Here is a 16,009-nt window from a genome sequence, read left to right as displayed (position 1 = left end):
GTTTTAATCAAATCGAAGATTTGATTAAAAGCCCAGAGTTTCATCAACAAGAGCTCAATAGCCGCATTTCCACTGTCGGGCCAGTGCGTGCCAGGGCTTAAAGCGGGCCGGGCGGGGCTCATAGCCTCGGGCCAGTAGCACCGAGGCCAGAGTAGCGCAGGGTTTCCACAGTGGAGCTTGAAGCGCCGCTTCACGTCACTAAAACACGCCCTTTACACGCCTCTCAGAACGACGTCATGCAACCTCATAATTTCACTAACAAAGAGAAGTTATCAGAAAACTAAGAAATAAGTCACTGGAACATGCGCGATCACAAAACGAACATGATAAAAGCGGCCGTTTGTTTGCATGCTTTGTTATATATTCAATTTCAAAAGCATGGATGTTTTAACTATAGAATAAGTGATACTGATCATAATGATTTTATTTATCAAGACTCAAAATTAATCGCACATAAATCCACTTTATATTTTATTTATTTATTTTTAACGCTTATGAAAATAGCCTGCTTATTCAGTAGAGTCTGTTTCTGTTTATTTGTAGTCACAGTGGCCTATACGTCACATTAAGAATGAATGATATCTTTATTTTTATAAAGGATCCCGAACAAAAACATTATTATATTTTTATAATAGGCAACATGAACTAAACTCTCGAGACGAGGCTTGTGATAGATAATATAAGTTAGTAAATACACGATTGTGATAGAGAATAAGAAGCTGACGTCTGATTTCTTCAAGCGGTCATATTTTCCATGTTTAATGTTAATGCCCAGCGTGCATAGTCTTTTACATCGCTTATAAATATTTCTGCCCTGTATGGTGATTATAATCCACATTGGATCAAGTTATTTCAAACACTCGCTGCTGACTGAAAGTGAGTTTTGAGCTCAACTTATTTAAATAAAGCGTTTAATGCTTGCGTTATAGCGGCTATCTTTCTGAAATGATCCACAGCGCAGACTCTCTATTTTTATAAAAGCTCCCAAACAAAAATCATTATTATATTTTGATGATATAACGTGGAGCTAAACTCACGAAACAAGACGACAGATAAAATGTTACTTAATAAATACACAATTGTGATAGAGAATAAGATGCTGACGTCTGATTTCTCCAAGCGGTCATATTTACCATGGTAGGCTAATGTTAATGTTTATCGTGCATAGTCTTTTACATCGCTTATAAATATTTCTGCCTTGTTTAGTGATTGTAATCCACATCGGATCAAGTTATTTCAAACACTCGCTGCTGACTAAGAGTGAGTTTTGAGCTCAACTGATTTTAAAAAGTCTTTAATGCTGGTGTTAAAGTTGTTTTCTTTCTGAAATGATCCGCGCTGACGCTCTCCAGACACGGAGAAACTCCGCCTTTGTTCGTAACCCCTCCTCTAGCCCCAGCTGGCCCGCTTTGGCCCAAGGATTTCGTCGGGCCGAAAAAACCTGGCCGTTGGCCCCGAGGAAGCCCCGGCGAGGCACGATCAAGCCCCGGAAGTGACAGTGGAAACGCGACTGGCCCTGGCACGCACTAGCACGCCCGGTCCTAGCTCGATAGTGGAAACACGGCTAATCTATATAGTTAGCCTACCTGAAAACTGCTAAAATGATAACGGACATTTCCGAAGACACTAAACCGTTTCTATAAAATAAATCTAATTGAAACATGTCAATAACAAGCAAGAAACGTGTCAGGAACATTTGTATATAATATTTGTGTGATTTTAGCGACTAAACTTACCTAAAACAGTGTAAACCGCAGCGAGAGACGGAGATTACTGCTTGTCAGCAACGGTTTTTGTGTTGATGCCCCGTTTCCATGGCAACTCTGCTCCCCGCTCGCGCAGGACTCACAGCACACACAGCATTTACACAAACAAACATCTAGAGTTAAAGCATTACATTTATAATGTACAGTCTCATTCAATAATAAATGTAAAAATCATTTTGTAGTTCAGAAGCAACAGCAACAATAGCTCACCATATTATTTCACCGGATTATTTCTGAAAGCCTGTAAAAGAGTGAAAAACACGGTGAAAAAGCAGTCAGGACTTCTCTTTAATAACCCGCTTTTACATTTTCCCTCCGAGAAACTTCTGAAAACGCATTAAGGCGTTAACATCAATGTTAAAAAAAAATCGCTACCGTGACCGTTGGCTCAAAAAGTTAACGGTAACATTATTTGAAAATGAGCCAGACTCTTCAGCTGCCCACAGACTGTATTACTAGTACTTTTTCAGTGTCACCCCTGCTGAAAAAAACAATAGAAACCATTACAGAAATTCTAATGGTTTCCATTACAAAACCATTACAAACCATCAGCAATTAACCATTAAAACCATTACCAAATGGTTTCCATTACGTAGTGTGTTTTGGGCATATTCCATTAGGATTTATTGGTTTGTATTGGTTTCCATTACAAGTTTGTATTGGTCACGATTTGCACATAATGGTTTCCATCACAGTTTTGTATTGGTTCTGATGGTTCCATTACAAGTTTGTATTGGTCTTTATTAAAACAAATGTAATGGTTTCTGTTGGTTTTGTAATGGTTCTGATGGTTCCATTAAAAGTTTGTATTGGTCTTTATTAAAACAAATTTAATGGTTTCTGTTGGTTTTGTAATGGTTCTGATGGTTCCATTACAAGTTTGTATTGGTCTTTATTAAAACAAATTTAATGGTTTCTGTTGGTTTTGTAATGGTTCTGATGGTTCCATTACAAGTCTGTATTGGTCTTTATTAAAACAAATTTAATGGTTTCTGTTGGTTTTGTAATGGTTCTGATGGTTCCATTACAAGTCTGTATTGGTCTTTATTAAAACAAATTTAATGGTTTCTGTTGGTTTTGTAATGGTTCTGATGGTTCCATTACAAGTCTGTATTGGTCTTTATTAAAACAAATTTAATGGTTTCTGTTGGTTTTGTAATGGTTCTGATGGTTCCATTACAAGTTTGTATTGGTCTTTATTAAAACAAATTTAATGGTTTCTGTTGGTTTTGTAATGGTTCTGATGGTTCCATTACAAGTTTGTATTGGTCTTTATTAAAACAAATTTAATGGTTTCTGTTGGTTTTGTAATGGTTCCATTACAAGTTTGTATTGGTCTTTATTAAAACAAATTTAATGGTTTCCGTTGGTTTTGTAATGGTTCTGATGGTTCCATTACAAGTTTGTATTGGTCTTTATTAAAACAAATTTAATGGTTTCCGTTGGTTTTGTAATGGTTCTGATGGTTCCATTGCAATTTGTACTGGTCTTTATTTGCATATATTTAATAGTTTTCGTTGCAGTTTTATATTGGTTCTGATTTGAATGTTTAACTGATAGCTGGTAATTAGGCCATTAATTAATATAAGTAAATAATTTAAATTATTAATACAAACTGTACACAGGTTTTGTCAAGAATATAATGGTTTTATTTATTTAAACTTCATACCAACCTTTCAATAGCAAACAGTTCAGGTTGTTTTGCAAAGAATTAAGAATATGCACCTAAAATCAAAATTATTCACAGAATACTCAACATAGCTGGAATTAACACAAAACCTTGACATTACATTTTATTTTAATTATTGTTATTCATTAATGCATTATAGAAATGCAGGAACTATGAACTGTTTTTGTGGCTTGTAGCTGTCTCAGACCTGCAAAAAAAAAAAAGAAAGAAAAAAGGGCAATTCATTAGGACAATGTACCACATTACCAGTATGTGAGATTATCCATACATATATTTATATGGCAGTCTCAAAAAAGTTATTGATTTTTCTTTCATGCCTAAAATCATTAGGATTTAAAAAAAAGAAAATGTTCCATGAATATATTTTGTAAATTCCCTACCATAAATGTATCAACTTAATTTTTTATTAATAAAATGCTTTGCTCTGGATTTGAAATATTTTTCACAATATTTAGATTTTTTAGCACCATCAGATTCCAGATTTTCAAATATTTGTATCTCAGACAAATATTGTCCTCCTAACAAACCATACATCAATGGAAAACTTATTTAGTATTATTATTGAAATAAAAATCTAAAAAATTAAATAAAAACAATTACCCTTGTAACTGGTTTTGTGGTCCAGTTTCACAAATAGGCTTGAATAATTACATTATCTACTTTTTATGGTACATAGTCTCTATTCACTTCGAGTCATATTAGATAAGAGGTTGTAGCACACTTACCACTGACAGTTTTATCTGGTTTATGTCACTGATCTCCTCAGCCAGGTATTTCCATACACTTAGGAGGCGTTTATTTCCTATAAGGTGTGGCCTTTTTTCTTCAGCTTCTGAGACAGACACTCTTGTTTTGAACACACACACACATACACACGCGCACACACACACACACACACACACACACACACACACACACACACACACACGCACACACATAAACAAAAATTGAAATTCAAGAACTGATGGACTAATCTCAGACTTTAAATCTGACCAATCTCAAGTGGAAATTAAGTAGCATATGTGACCTGTGCTGGCAAAGTTAGTCACAATGAGCAAAAATCAGTTGAGGTTTTTTTTCCTCATTAAAAAGTCCTTCAAAATGATGTATAACTGTATATATATATATATAAAAAAAATGACTGAGCTACACCCGTTTGAAGTTGAAAGAGTTGGCAAAGTCAACTCTTTTCTATTTTCTAAAGGTTCCAAACCAAAATCACTGAGCAACATTGCATCTTTTCCTGCAGTTCTTTTCTTAATAATAATTCACTTTTTTATTTTACATCCGAACAAAAGCATTCAAGTAAGAAAAACTAATAATCAAATGTAAAATCCCCTTATTCATTACAAATAAATTAATTATTAAAACTATAAAAGCAGTTCAGTTCAGTATCATAATTTCAATTCAAAAAGTGAAACTTGTATATTATATTCATTCATTACACACAGACTGATATATTTATTTATATCTGACAACTAAGTCCCAAAATCATTATCTTAGAAAATTAGAGTATAACTTAAGACCAATACAAAGAAAGGATTTTTAGAAATCTTGGCCTGCTGAAAAGTATGAACATGAAAAGTATGAGTATGTACAGCACTCAATACTTAGTTAAGGCTCCTTTCCCCTGAATGACTGCAGCAATGCAGCGTGGCATGGAGTCGATCAGTCTGTGGCACTGCTCAGGTGTTATGAGAGCCCAGGTGTCTCTGATTGTGGCCTTCAGCTCTTCTGCATTCTTGGGTCTGATTTATCACTACTCAGCAGGAGTCCAGTCCTTTTTGAAGCGAGACACTTCTGGTTCTGTCTGTTGTTCAAGAGTGGCTTGACACAAGGAAAGCGAAGCTGAAACCCATGTCTTGCATACGTCTGTGTGTAGTGGTTCTTGAAGCACTGACTCCAGCTGCAGTCCACTCTTTGTGAATCTCCCCCACATTTTTGAATGGGTTTTGTTTCACAATCCTCTCCAGGGTGCAGTTATCCCTATTGCTTCTACACTTATTTTCTACCACATCTTTTCCTTCCCTTCACCTCTCTATTAATGTGCTTGGACACAGAGCTCTGTGAACAGCCAGCCTCTTTTGCAATGACCTTTTGTGTCTTGCCCTCCTTGTGCAAAGTGTCAATGGTCGTCTTTTGGACAACGGTCAAGTCAGCAGTCTTCCCCATGATTGTGTAGCCTACAGAACGAGACTGAGAGACCATTTAAAGGCTTTGCAGATGTTTTGAGTTAATTAGCTGATTAGAGTGTGGCAACAGGTCTTCAATATTGAACCTTTTCACAATATTCAAATTTTCTGGGATACTGAATTTGGGATTTTCCTTAGTTGTCAGTTATAAACATCAAAATTAAAAGAAATAAAGATTTGGAATATATCAGTCTGTGTGTAATGAATGAATATAATATACAAGTTTCACTTTTTGAATGGAATTAGTGAAATCAACTTTTTGATGATATTTTAATTATATGACCAGCACCTGTATTTATCAGGATATATATATATAACTGTAATTTGAATGTCGGATTGAAATGAACACTGCTATTAGAGTAGTTAATTGTTAGCATAAGTGCGGCTAATAATAATAATTTAAAAAAAATAATAATTAGCATGTTTTTGTGTTTTGCTTTGGTACTGAAATTGGTACTGTGACAACACTAATAGTTAGACCTCGATTAATGTGTTCAGGTGCACTGCAGGTTGGAGCAAAACTCTGCATGTAAGTGGACCTTAAGAGACAATGTTGAGATCTCCTGCAATATGTCCTGAACATGCACTATAAAGAGGGAGAATGACTTACAACACTGGTGTCCAGTCCTAGGCTGGAGGACCACCGTTCTGCAGAGTTTCTGCTGATCCTTGATCAGCTGCTCAGGTCTGCTTAACTGGGGTTGGAGCTAAACTCTGAAACAAGAGAAGACAACCAATATTATGAAGTAAAAAAAAAAAATGATTCAGAAATATGCACAACGTTTGAAAATGCACAAAGATGAGAAGAAAGCTATGTGTTTAATGAGAACTTTCCACTGAAAAATAAGAAGCAATATTAAGTCACAGATGCATTTTTATTAATTCTTATTAATATTGTTTAAATATGTTACAGTAACCTTGTGCTTTATCAATGATTTTCAGTCTCTGAAATAGAAAAGATCTATCAGTGCTGAATGGCATCATACATACATCATATGTAATGATATTTAACAAGAGTTCTAACACTGTGTCGTCACTGGACAGCACAACAAAATACAACAGAACCTTTTATAATCAGTGATGCTCTCTACACTGGATGCGGCACGAAACAACAAATCACAGACGGTGATCTGATGCCTTTTCCTATTTATGATGTACTGACACAAAGTTTAAATGATTTTTAACAGTCACTTTGGTGTGAGAGTGTGTAGCTTGGAGATAGAGATCTTTTTATGTTTCTGAAATAAGTCTCATGTACACTAAGAAAACTGCATTTATTTGATCATAAATAAAAATGGTAATGTTGTGAAATATTAGTACAATTTCAAATAACTGCTTTATATGTAAATATTTTGTACAATTTTATTCTTGTTTTCACAAAGCATGATTTCTGAAGGATTGTGTGACACTGGAGACTGATGCTGAAAATTCAGCTTTGATCACTTATTAAAACAAACTTAAATAGAAAATAGTTATTAAAAAAATGTTAATTTCACAATTTAACTGTATTTTAATCAAATAAATGCAGCAGTGGTGAGCATAAAATATGTCTTTGAAATACATGACAAATCTGACCCTTACATTTTTGAATGGTGTATGTTTGACGAATTGCTTACTATTCATGGTTCATAATGTCTAAAAATGTTCTTCGACAGGAGATATGACTCTAGAGCACAGCCATCAGCATGGAAGAACCTAGGAACATAAGCACTGTCACAGAGAAAACAATATTTATTATACAATGCCAGGTATAAGGCATATACTATAGCAGAGGTGAAATGCAGAAAAGAAAAATAATAATTCACAGAATATATAATTTATATAATCATTTACAATAAATATATATATATTTTAGTTTTACTTATTTAGTAATGCTCCTACAGCGTGGACATCAAAATGTGTATGTTTTCATCCTCTCTGTCAGCAGCCCCCTTCAGAAATGTTAAAATCAGGAACTTCTCCTGCGTCATAGAGGTTTTTTTCTGGCACTTCTGAAATCACAGAACAAGTTTGTATTCATGTGTTTACCATGAAAGATCAAAACCTGAAGGTTTCAGTCCATTTTCACGCTCTATGTAAGTGATGTAACGTTATCCGGTTACGTTAGTGCACATTTTAGGATTAAACAGTGGATACTTTTAGGGTTAAATTAATTCGGTTAAGTTACTTCCATTCATCCATTGATATATATGGAGAGAGAGAGAGAGAGAGAGAGAGAGAGAGAGAGAGAGAGAGAGAGAGAGAGAGAGAGAGAGAGAGAGCTCATCTACACACAAGATGACATTAAAACCCCAAACTTAATAAACAAGAGCTCATGTCTATCGTTACCTCTTGTATTTAGCCTTACCTTTGAGATGCTAACGGACTTTTTCTGACGACGCTAAACCATTTCTATAAAGTAAATATTAAACGAAAGCGTATAATTTACATGAAATAAAGTGTCAGGAACACTTTAATGTACTATTTGTGTAATTTAATAGACTAAACTTACCTAAAAAAAAAAGTGAAACCACATTGAGTGTCAGCGATCAGCTGCTTGACGGTTGGGCTGCCGCCTCGTTTCCATGGTGACGTCCTCCGCTCCAGTTCTGCGCGCGCGCACATTACAGCACGTGGAAGTCACGCAGAATTTCACTGTTATTTCACATCTATTTTTGGGCTAAATTTGGACCAAATCCGACAGACAAAACAAAGACCAACTTTTCAAGTCAATTTTGAAGGCCATGACGAGTCGAGTTGATTTAAAAAAAAAAAAAAAAAAAATTAAATGAATTAAAAATAACCTTTCCAAATGACGTATGGTGGCAATCCAAGACAATACATACCACCAATAGAAAAAAGCAATTTACCAATAGAGACCCACAGGGACCATTACTGTGACCATTACAACCAACATAATTCCCATTATAACCATTAAAACCATTACAAATTTTGTAATAGTTTCTATTGTTTGTGTGTTCATTTTTTTTCAGCAGTAGCCTACCCACTAAGACCATTACAGTTTTCCAAAGAAACCACTAAATTTATTGGAGTCATAATGGTTTCTACTGGTGTCCAGTAGATACCACTAGAAGTTTCTAAAGGTGTTCTATTGGTCCTTAATGGTATCCAATAGACAATACACGCCACCAATAGAAGAAAGCAAATTACCAATAGAGACCCACAGAGACCATTACAGTGTCCATTAAAACCATTAGAATTCCAATAAGAACCATTAAAACCATTACAAATTCTGTAATGGTTTCTATTGTTTTTTTCAGCAGGGACAGAATTAACAAAGTAGTATTTTTTGTCTAATTGAGCTGAAGTGAAATCGTAACGTTACCTCAGAGCCACAGATGTCGCTGGGATTATCCTCTTCTCTCTCTCTGGGTGGCTAAAAGAGACGAATACTGGGCACGCGCACACAGAGAAGCGCGGCATCGGCCCGCGGTCGTGAACCAACTCAGGGCCGACGATTGATGAGCTGGAGAACAGAGCACTGACCAAATTATATCGGCCTCCACCAGGCCGATGTTTTATAGATGTTTTAGGTATAGAGGCCGACGTTTCGATATTAGGCCGACGTCGGCCAGACGTACATGTGCTGTCTGGGTAGCTTCGCTAGTTCATTTTCATCGGAGAGTTAACACAGGAGAAAGACTGTATTCCTTTAGTGATTGTGTGAAGAGTTTTTAAGTGACTTAAAAATATGTCTGAGGATAAAAAGAAGAGATACAAGAGAAAAACCTTTTAAAAGCTCATATGTGACAAGATTTTTACTATATCAACTTCCCTGAAGATCCACGAATGAATCCATCTGAGGAGAGAGATTCGCTTTTATATGGGGTTTTCAGAGCTCTAGAATCATCATTCATAAGTAATTCGTTTTAGGTTGTGTAAAAAACACCTTCCATTGTTTCGGGGCAATATAATTTATTGATTGTAAAAAAAATTAATAAAAATAATGTCGTAATTGCGTAATTCGATTGCAGTTTAATGCAATTAATAGTTCTCTTCTGCAATTACAATTTCTGTTTGTCTCAGGTAGCATGTTTGTGGCTGATTTGCTTCATTTACATTAATATTGTGCTTTTTCAAACACAAACACCTTTACTGTGCTTCTCTGATTCTGCGCGCGTTTTATCCCGTCTTCCACAGAAAACCGCGAACTCGCGTAATTCAAAAAATAACGGTCATTTCTATTCCATTTAACCGATGACTGACTAACATTTATTTGCAATGTCTTTATTTAATAATTTCGTAAATCTATTATAGTATGTCCGTCTCTGATGCTTCTAAATGAGATAAATTATTTTAGAATAATGTTTAATGGTTTCCTCTTTCTCTTTAACCTGCCGGAGCATCTATTGTTCTCTTCTTTTTAATCGCTCGTACTTTAGGAGGCGCTGTGAGTTTCTTCTTTAGTTCACCGCGGGTAAAACCATTGGAGAAAGAAGAAGCCTGGAGTACTCAGAAGGTAAGCCTGCGTCCCAATGTGCATAGTATTAATCCTAAATTCGGTGATATTAGTAATTTAAACACTATTTATGGGCGGATATGATGGATAGTATGCACATCGGGAAACAAGGTTTAGTCGGTTTTAGATTGTTCATGTGTTTTAGCTGTATATGTGCTTGTTTTTTTTATTTTTTTTATTTTTTATCTTTGTTTAATGAGCTTGAATGAAGCTTTTCCTCGACCGTTCGTCTTATGAAAAATTACCATGGTTTTTCATTACCGTAACCATAACAAATTTCCCATTGTTTTACTAAGATAACCACGTTTTAACTATGATATTTGTAGGGAACGGGTTTTATAATAACACAAGGTTAATTTTCAATGCTAGACACTTGAAGTTCTCAAAGTTTGGGGAGAAATTAGTAAAAATAGGACAGTATCTGAATGCATGTAATATCCCATAATATTTGATAATAGTCATGCATGCTCAGTGCTGGCTTGATGTTGAAATGAAACAAACACTCCTAACGTATCTACATATGAGATATACATTTATGAATATTCTACAAAATACTATTTAATCTTTCTTTAATAACAAGTCAGTTCTATGTAGTTCAGCTCTTGTTCAATAATTTTAGGTTAAATCTTGAGATCTATTCATTATAAATGTTTCTCTTAATAACTATGATGTGTTTGTGTTCAGATGTTGAGCATGAAAGCTCAGGTGGATGTGATGTGCTGTAAATCAGTCGGAACTGATCTGTCCATGCTGGATATTGAGGATTTCATCACAGAAATCTGTCAGCTGAAGAAAGAGGTGGCTTCACTGGAGGCAAAGCTGAGAGAAAGAGGAGACAAACTGAACAGAGAGGTTTGAACAGATCTTCATTTCATTCTTCAGCTCAACCAAACCAAAGTTTTGTTACCATCTCACTTCTTATGCACATGGAGATGGGCAGTTTCTTCATTAGATTTTTTTTCTATCACATTCAACAACAGATACACTAGCTGTCACTGTTCTACATTGTTTGTTCTGCCTCCGGATCAGTTACCCTGCTCCAACAACCTGTCTAAAATTAAGTAGTCTTGAATGCCTTGATTACCAGGTTCAGGTGAGTTTAATTGGGGTTGGAGCTGGAATCTTTAGGATGGTAGCGCTCCAAGAGCAGGGCTGTAGAACCCTGGGTTAAAGCAATTGGTATAGTGGTCTGTTGGCATCTCTGTGTGGTCCTGGTGGAATTTCAGCTAGACTTGTAGTTATAGAAAATGCTCTAAACTAGTGGTTGCCAACCATGTTCCTGGAGGCCCCCCAACACTGCACATTTTCCCTGTCTCCCTCATCTAGTGTGTGTGTGTGTGTGTGACAGGGTGTGATCTGACATACAGACATCTATCACGCCTGATTCAGATCATCAGCTTATTAGTGCAAGACCTGAAATGGAAGACAAACAAAATGTGCAGTGTTGGTGTACTTGATGGACAGGTCTGAAAAAACATTGTTCTAACCAATTGTTAAATACATTTTTTTTCCTCAGTTTTTGCTGTTGCACTGTATACATTGGGAATTATGAAAAAACAATATACAGAAAAACATTTTAAAGCTTGAAAAAAGCTTGCAGAAATTCCGATTTTGTGGGAATCATCCTTTGTCTTGAACTTGGTATGTCTTTCCGGGATGTAATCTAGAATTTTTGAATGTTGCGCCCTAGAAAATGTTGACTAGAAATCTGACTAGAGATAACTGTTGAGTAAAGAGCCTGATTTCAACAGGTTGTTATTAATTAGTGTTTATCTGTGATGTGTCTGTCAGGATCTGGAGGAGGTGTCTGTGACAGATGGGACAGAAGCTCAGGATCATGAATCCACTGATCAAACCTCTGACTGTAACGCTGGAGAACAGCAGATGCTGCAGACGCCGCTGAAGATGTGCTCCATCAAACTGGTGGACTGCAGGAACTTGATCGAGAGCAGAGGAGAAGAAACCACCGCAGAGAAACAACACCACACTGATGAGGAAGAGGAGGATGATTATCGTATTGATGATGGGAATGATGATGAACTTGATGGTAATGATGGGACAGAAGCTCAGGATTCAGTCTGGAGCGTCAGAGATCAGAAATCCAGAGACACACAGGACTCAGATCTGAGTCTCACTTTACTCTGTTATACTGACGCTCAGGATCATGAATCCACTGATCAAACCTCTGACTGTAACGCTGGAGAACAGCAGATGCTGCAGACGCCGCTGAAGATGTGCTCCGTCAAACTGGTGGACTGCAGGAACCTGATCGAGAGCAGAGGAGAAGAAACCACCATAAAGGAAGAACAACAACAAACTGATGAGGAAGAGGAGGAGGAGGAGGAGAATAATGGGGAGGATGATGAGGAAGATCACAGTGATGATGATGATCGGAAAAAGGATGGTGAAGGTCAGAATAAGGATGATAAAGATCAGAGTGATGATGATCAGAACAAGGATGATAAAGATCAGGATAAAGATGATGAAGATCATAGTGATGATGATGATCGGAATAAAGATGAAGATCAGAGTTATGATGATGATCAGAATAAGGATGATGAAGATCAGAATGATGATGTTGATGATGATGACTTTGTTCCTTCAGGTATGTTTCTTCCTTTTATGGCCAGATATACTGAATTAAAAGCAAATGTGATGAAGGATGAGTGACAACTTTTTAGCTGTTTATGCTAAAGTGGCCTCATTATAAGTAGTATTCACTGTAAAGAGTAGGAGATTGTCTCTGCTCTCAAAACATGGATTCCATCTATGGTAGGAGTTAATTTGAATACTCTTTGTAAATAACTGTAATTCTAAAATCAGAAAACAGCTGAATGATTGAATTGAAATTGAATATGAGACTTCGACTCCTGTTCATCATGTGCATACCAGGACAGCTGCTGAAAAAGGTTTGAATAAACGATTAATTGAAGGTGTAAAGTGAGTATGAAACCATACATTTTGCTGCGGAGAGGCTTAGTAGAGGAAACTAACTTGTCTGAATTGCTTATTGATAATGATCATAAATCCAAAGATTACGTTTTGAAGATTTTATAGATTTATTTGCTTGAGAAACAATCAGGTTGTGAATCTGTTACATTCCATAATTGTTTCACTTGCATATGAAATGGTGTCCAAAGGTCATGATATATGGCATTAAACAGCGTTCGTTTTTATTGGTTAGCAAAAATAAGACTTCCCTCATCAACCCCTCTCTACCCAACACACCTATAAACAGATTATATATTCTTACTACTTCCACCACCAGGTACCGCATTTAACACAAAAATGTGTTAAAAATAAAGGAACTATACCTGGCTCTTACAGAAGGTTTTGGTGAGCTTTTGGGCTGGAAATTGTTGACCCAATCTGGCAAACTGAAAATATAACGGTGTCACATATAAAACTTTGTAAATATTTAAATCACAGTCTTTGCAGTTTGATAACTGCATTAAGACATATCACACATTCAGTTTTATTTTGACTGATCGTCCAGCTCTAGAAGCTAAAGTAGTTAGATATTTAATGCAGATTTTATTCCTTTCAGATGACAACGCTGGTTCATCTTCTGATGGAGAAACTGCCTCCACTTCCAAAGAGCAATGGACCGTGAAGGACTGTGGAAAGACTATCCGCAAACGCGGTCATTCAGTGAGACAAAAGAGAAAAGACACAGAACAGAAAGAATTCACTTGCAGGAAATGCAACATAAGTTTTCCTACCTTTAAAGAGAGGAAACGTCATTCAAAAAAGCACGAAGTGAAGAAGGAGTTTCGCTGCGAACAGTGCGGGAAAGATTTTTTCACCTTTACATATAATATGAAAGTTCATATGAAGACACACGAGGAAAAGTCTTTCCAGTGCAACGAATGTAACAAGTTTTTCCGCAGCATTAGTAATCTTACTATTCATAAGAGAATCCACACGGGTGAAAAGCCATACAAGTGCCCTCAATGCGAGAAGAGCTTCAGCCAGAGAACGCATCTGAAGAACCATTTACTCTTTCACACTAATGAGAGACTGCATCAATGCCCACACTGCGAGAAGAGCTACAACGTCAGATCAGATCTTAAGAAACATATACTCAAGCACAGCAGTGAGGGGTCGCAAAACCATTTACTCACACACAGCGATGAGAGACCGCATCAGTGCCCTCACTGCGAGAAGAGCTTCAGTCTCAGAACAGCTCTGGAAAAACATCAACTCACACACAGTGATGAGAGGCCATACCAGTGCAGTGAATGTGGAAAAACCTATAAAAACACCACTTCTCTAAAAGCACACCAAATAATACACTCGGACAAACCGTATAAGTGTTCGCACTGTGAGAAACGTTTTCATCATTCGACTCACAGAAAAACTCATGAGAGGATTCACACCGGAGAGAAACCGTACCTGTGCTCCGACTGCGGGAAGAGCTTCGCTAGTTCATTTTCGTACAGGATTCATCGGAGAGTTCACACAGGAGAAAGACCGTATTCCTGTAGTGATTGTGGGAAGAGTTTTTATAAGCCAAGTGACTTAAAAATACATCTGAGGACTCATACAGGAGAAAAACCTTTTAAATGCTCACATTGTGACAAGACTTTTGCTCGAGCAAGTGCCAAGAATGTCCATGAACGACATCATACAGGAGAGAAACCTTACCACTGCTCCATCTGCGGAGAGAGATTTGCTTTTCTATGGGGTTTTCAGACCCACAAGAAGAAACACGCTGCTCTTGAATCATAGTGAAGGAGTGGAATATATTTGTTTCTTCTTGAATAATTATTAATCAAAGTTACGTTAATCCATGTAAAAAAATAAGTAGAATATGGCTTAAGACTGCATTTTTACTTTTTAGAAGCTGCTCATGTGTATGTGTAATGAACCATATTTGATAAGATTCAGGGCAGAGCCAGGCAACCTTGAAGTACAGATTAGTGTTCTCTGCGTAGGTGCGAGTGTTTGTCTGCAGCTAGATGAGGAGACAGCTCTAGGAGGAAACCATCATTTGCCTACACCTTGATGTCCAGGTATCCGATATACATTTCTGGAGTGACCTCTTGAGTTTAACCTCTGATCACTTGCCATCAAAATAATCACTAGAAGATATGCCTCAAGTTTTACGTCCATGTGTGGAGACGTTAATTAGTGTTTCAACTAACCAGAATCTTGATTACCTATGTATTGATGTAATTAGTGATCTCTGTTAGAGTATTATTACTTGTGTCTAGCATGTAAGCAGAGTGGCCTACGAACTCCCCATCGTGAGTAATTAAGTCGACTTCTGCAGATGAAACTGCAAACTATTTTCTTCAGTATATTTTTCTTCAGCTGATTGCATTTCTGACTCCTGGTATTCATTAAACACACCTGGTCCTTGGGGTTTAACTGTATGTTCCATAGCTTCATCCTTGATCGGTAATTCGTTTTCTGTTGTGTAAAAAAAAACCTTGCGTGTTACTGGATCATGATTTTATGGATGTTAAAAAGTAGTGTAATTGTGTAATTAAATTGCAATGCAATTAAAGATGCAAGTTTGTGTTACTGTTTGTCTCGAGTAGCGTGTGTTTGTGGCCAACTTGCTTAATTTCTCCTTGTATGACATGAATAAATTAAAATAGCATATAACAGCATTTCTTTAAAAAAAAAAAACCTACTTTATAGCAAAACATACCATGATCATACACACACACAAACACATATGTATTTATATATATATATATATATATATATATATATATATATATATATATATATATATATATATATATTTTATCGTAATCATATTTTTTCAAACACACATTTGTCTTTACTGCACTCCTCTGATTCTGCGCGCCTTTTATCCTGTCTTCCTCAGAAAACCGCGAACTCGCGTAATTCCAAAAATAACGGTCATTTCTATTCTACCGATTGTTTA

General features: G+C 36.4%; 3 protein-coding genes and 1 long non-coding RNA gene across 5 annotated transcripts in view; 3 read left to right on the top strand and 1 right to left on the bottom strand.

Moving 5' to 3' along the window:
* LOC127949455 (zinc finger protein 664) overlaps nucleotides 1–16,009 on the top strand; it is an 80,593-nt gene that overhangs the window by 21,464 nt on the left and 43,120 nt on the right. The gene's annotated exons all lie outside the window — the stretch shown is intronic.
* The window catches only part of LOC127949471 (zinc finger protein 501), a 167,043-nt gene that overhangs the window by 139,587 nt on the left and 11,447 nt on the right, over nucleotides 1–16,009 (top strand). The window lies entirely within an intron of this gene.
* On the bottom strand, nucleotides 3,254–8,534 carry LOC127949573 (uncharacterized). 2 transcript variants are annotated; one of them, XR_008152364.1, is made up of 7 exons: nucleotides 8,140–8,534; nucleotides 7,996–8,039; nucleotides 7,510–7,639; nucleotides 7,265–7,358; nucleotides 6,259–6,362; nucleotides 4,182–4,302; nucleotides 3,254–3,643 (listed from the first exon to the last, which is right to left on the bottom strand). It is a non-coding gene; the product is annotated as an uncharacterized LOC127949573 (long non-coding RNA). The 2 variants fall into 2 exon arrangements; XR_008152365.1 differs by lacking the exon at nucleotides 7,996–8,039.
* On the top strand, nucleotides 10,000–15,636 carry LOC127949432 (zinc finger protein ZFP2). Its single transcript, XM_052546727.1, has 4 exons — nucleotides 10,000–10,107; nucleotides 10,792–10,959; nucleotides 11,899–12,712; nucleotides 13,655–15,636. The coding sequence occupies exons 2-4, from the start codon at nucleotides 10,792–10,794 to the stop codon at nucleotides 14,836–14,838; spliced, it is 2,166 nt and encodes a 721-aa protein (XP_052402687.1). The 5' UTR covers nucleotides 10,000–10,107; the 3' UTR covers nucleotides 14,839–15,636.

The sequence above is a fragment of the Carassius gibelio genome, chromosome B1 (assembly GCF_023724105.1).
Source record: "Carassius gibelio isolate Cgi1373 ecotype wild population from Czech Republic chromosome B1, carGib1.2-hapl.c, whole genome shotgun sequence".
Classification (NCBI taxonomy): domain Eukaryota; kingdom Metazoa; phylum Chordata; class Actinopteri; order Cypriniformes; family Cyprinidae; genus Carassius; species Carassius gibelio.
The sequence above is the reverse complement of the archived record's forward strand: the minus strand, read 5'-3'. Positions and strand labels throughout refer to the sequence as shown.

Bases quoted from the DNA above. Each gene is read 5' to 3' on its own strand.
- LOC127949432 (XM_052546727.1), top strand. From the start codon at position 10,792: ATGTTGAGCATGAAAGCTCAGGTGGATGTGATGTGCTGTAAATCAGTC. The intron at 10,960-11,898 runs GTTTGAACAGAT...TGTGTCTGTCAG, and splicing joins GAGACAAACTGAACAGAGAG to GATCTGGAGGAGGTGTCTGT. The intron at 12,713-13,654 runs GTATGTTTCTTC...TATTCCTTTCAG, and splicing joins TGATGACTTTGTTCCTTCAG to ATGACAACGCTGGTTCATCT.